The sequence below is a fragment of the Lottia gigantea genome (assembly GCF_000327385.1).
Source record: "Lottia gigantea unplaced genomic scaffold LOTGIsca_1169, whole genome shotgun sequence".
Classification (NCBI taxonomy): domain Eukaryota; kingdom Metazoa; phylum Mollusca; class Gastropoda; family Lottiidae; genus Lottia; species Lottia gigantea.
Window position 1 is genome coordinate 1 of NW_008707165.1, and position 2,894 is coordinate 2,894.

At 38.0% G+C, this 2,894-nt stretch overlaps 1 protein-coding gene across 1 annotated transcript; it reads right to left on the reverse strand.

Annotated features, from left to right (window-relative positions):
- Positions 1–125: 125 nt before the first annotated feature.
- Positions 126–575, reverse strand: LOTGIDRAFT_146808 (hypothetical protein; the record flags this gene model as incomplete). Its single annotated transcript, XM_009047775.1, has 1 exon — positions 126–575. A coding segment is annotated over one exon (450 nt), but the record flags the coding sequence as incomplete, so codon positions are not given.
- Between the last annotated feature and the right edge of the window lie 2,319 nt (positions 576–2,894).

Below are 2,894 nucleotides of genomic sequence, written 5' to 3' on the forward strand. Positions count from 1 at the left end.
TATTTGAAATAATATACGAAACCTCGTAAACGAACCAGGCGCTATTTATACTTAGGATTTATGATTAACACATGTGCTATTATTTCATTTACAGAAAACAGTTCAATACCATCACTGAACAACACTTATCCATCCTGGAACAGCACCAATCCATCTTGGAATAGCACTATTCCGTCATGGAACAACACCAATCCGAATAATACCAATCCATCTTGGAATAGCACCATTCCGTCTTGGAACAGCACCATCCCGTCATGGAACAACACCAATCCATCTTGGAACAACACCAATCCGAATAATACCAATCCATCTTGGAATAGCACCATCCCGTCTTGGAACAACACCGATCCATCTTGGAACAACACCAATCCGAATAATACCAATCCATCTTGGAATAGCACAATCCCGTCTTGGAACAGCACTATCCCGTCTTGGAACAACACCGATCCATCTTGGAATAGCACCATCCCGTCTTGGAACAGCACCATCCCGTCCTGGAACAACACCATCCCGTCTTGGAACAACACGGGTCCATCTTGGAACAGCACTAATCCATCATGGAACAATACCAGTCCAACTGGAAACCATACATTTATCTTTTAAACATTGAACTAACAATAAAGTAGTGTTTGCATGCTTCAGGATTGTTGTCTATGTCATTAGATTGGGAAAAACCTTACTATTTTATCTTTGAAATATATCTAAATGGAATGAATTCATATTTGAATTAGGACTTCGTATTCAAAGATTTCTCAAAGAAAACATCCAAAGGGCCCATTTAGATCGACTTTTATTTATTACCTAAATCTTATTCTGTAAGATTTGTACACCAATCTGATCTGATCTGATCTAATTTAAGAGCATGGCCTTGTAGGGAACTATGTTGTCTATTGCTCACCAATGGCGTCGAAATATAAAAATGATTTGAAACGCAGAGATAATGGTGTCGATGAAGTTCAGTTTGAAACTGTGCTACCCCACAACGGTAAAATGATACCTTAATTGCAGAACAAGAATTGAAACGTGGATTTGTTTGGAGTTTCTTTTTTTGTTGCTTCTGTACGGAGTACTAAAACATGCCCCTCCCTTAAACTTCAGAATTAGTTAAAGGAATAGAACGTCTTAGAATGAAGGTAAAATTTTAATTTCGCTCAAACCTGGCCAATAACAGTATATTATCAGTGGACTTACCTGGTGTCATAGCTATACATCAAAATCCCTCTATAATCCGATAAATCCACAAAATCAAGTTATGTATTATGAAACGTTGAATACATCCAGTAAGCGATTTTCAAATCGTGAGTCTTGGATATCCGTTGTAATCCTTTCATTAGTATAGGATAAAACACGGCTCGGGGTTTATATGATATCTGACCCTGTCATCGTATGATTTATATCTCATATTATGCTTTTCCTAAAAAAAACAATCCTATCAATTTTAATCCCTACATTGTGAAATATGTCACAAATGACTCTAGGAGCATATTCAAATACAAAAATCTTACTCACTGGTCGCCGACTGAATTGACCAAGTTTGTAGATATGAATTGTACCCCTTTGTTAAGGAAAATGCCTCTTTCATAGAATATTTTGGACCTTAAATGAGAATTATAGAGCATGCATCATAGAATGGATAAATTTGATTTGTATTTGTCGAGAGCTCTGATTGACTGTATTCTCTAGTATACAATCAAATGGTACTTCCGTGAAAAGTGGCTATTGCAGGAGAGCATATGTTTAAAAAACTTTCCCGGGGGAGGAAGAGCCCCAACCCATTTAAGTCCATGGGCCCCCATCCATCTAATTAAGTCCACGGGCCCCCTCTATTTGTTGATGGTGAAAAGAAGACTATCGGCGAAGATGTTCTAACATTAAACTACAAAGGTAAGATATCGTTTGAACACAATTTGCACGTGCCAGTGACTGGATTTGACAAACTAACGTTCTTTCTCAGTCCTAAAGATTCCATAAAAGAGGCTTTCACCGTCAAGGTGGTGCAATTCCTACCTACCAACGTGGTTGATTGAGTCAGCCACCAGTTGCTTTGAAATATTTGTGAAACAAAGTTTAGACAACACAACAGTTTACAACACTCTTTAAAATTATGGGTTAAAATTACAGATAAAACGCCATAGAACACGTTTTAAAACGTAACCGTTTCAAATGTATGTCAAATGAAAAGCCTCATCAAATATATGTAACCGAGTGAAATTACATTAAATATGGATCAGAAAAAGAAAAATACAGTCGTCTCAATGAGACCAAGACGACAGTTCAGAGTACAGCAGTGCTGTCGGATTCCTCTCCTTCCATTCATTCTTCTCTCGTTCCCGCGTCAACCCAAACCGGATCTCACTGATAACAACTGGTAGATCAGGGGAGGGAACTCGCATTAGACTACGAATATTCCGCCCTACAGCTAGACCGAAACAATTCCCTCTCTTCCAGTTTCTGGAAGCTATTTTGAAAGATGTCGGCTGATGGAGAGACAGAAAAACTAGGCCCTGTTTTGTGAGGATTTTCCACAACTCCGAAGTTGTCGGGGGTTTTAATCTTATTTAAATCGGATCCGCTTAAACCAGATAAATTCGTAAAGAAGATAGTTCAATAATATCACCCTTAATCCCCATACACCATATATGTCACGTCTGAAAGTCCATCATCTTTATAATCGAAATTGATCTTTTGTCGGCCAATTAAAACTGCGTAAGGAGTTATTTACTTTTCACCAGCCGAATATCAGAGGCTGGTAAGGAGACTGATGTTTCGGACTACTCGAAAGCTAGACTCAGTACATATGCGTTTCAATACTTCCACGTGTATGTTTTTAGTTTTTTGCAACTTGATGGAAAGGGGATTTCGTACAGTTCTAGAATTTATGAATACTATTTATA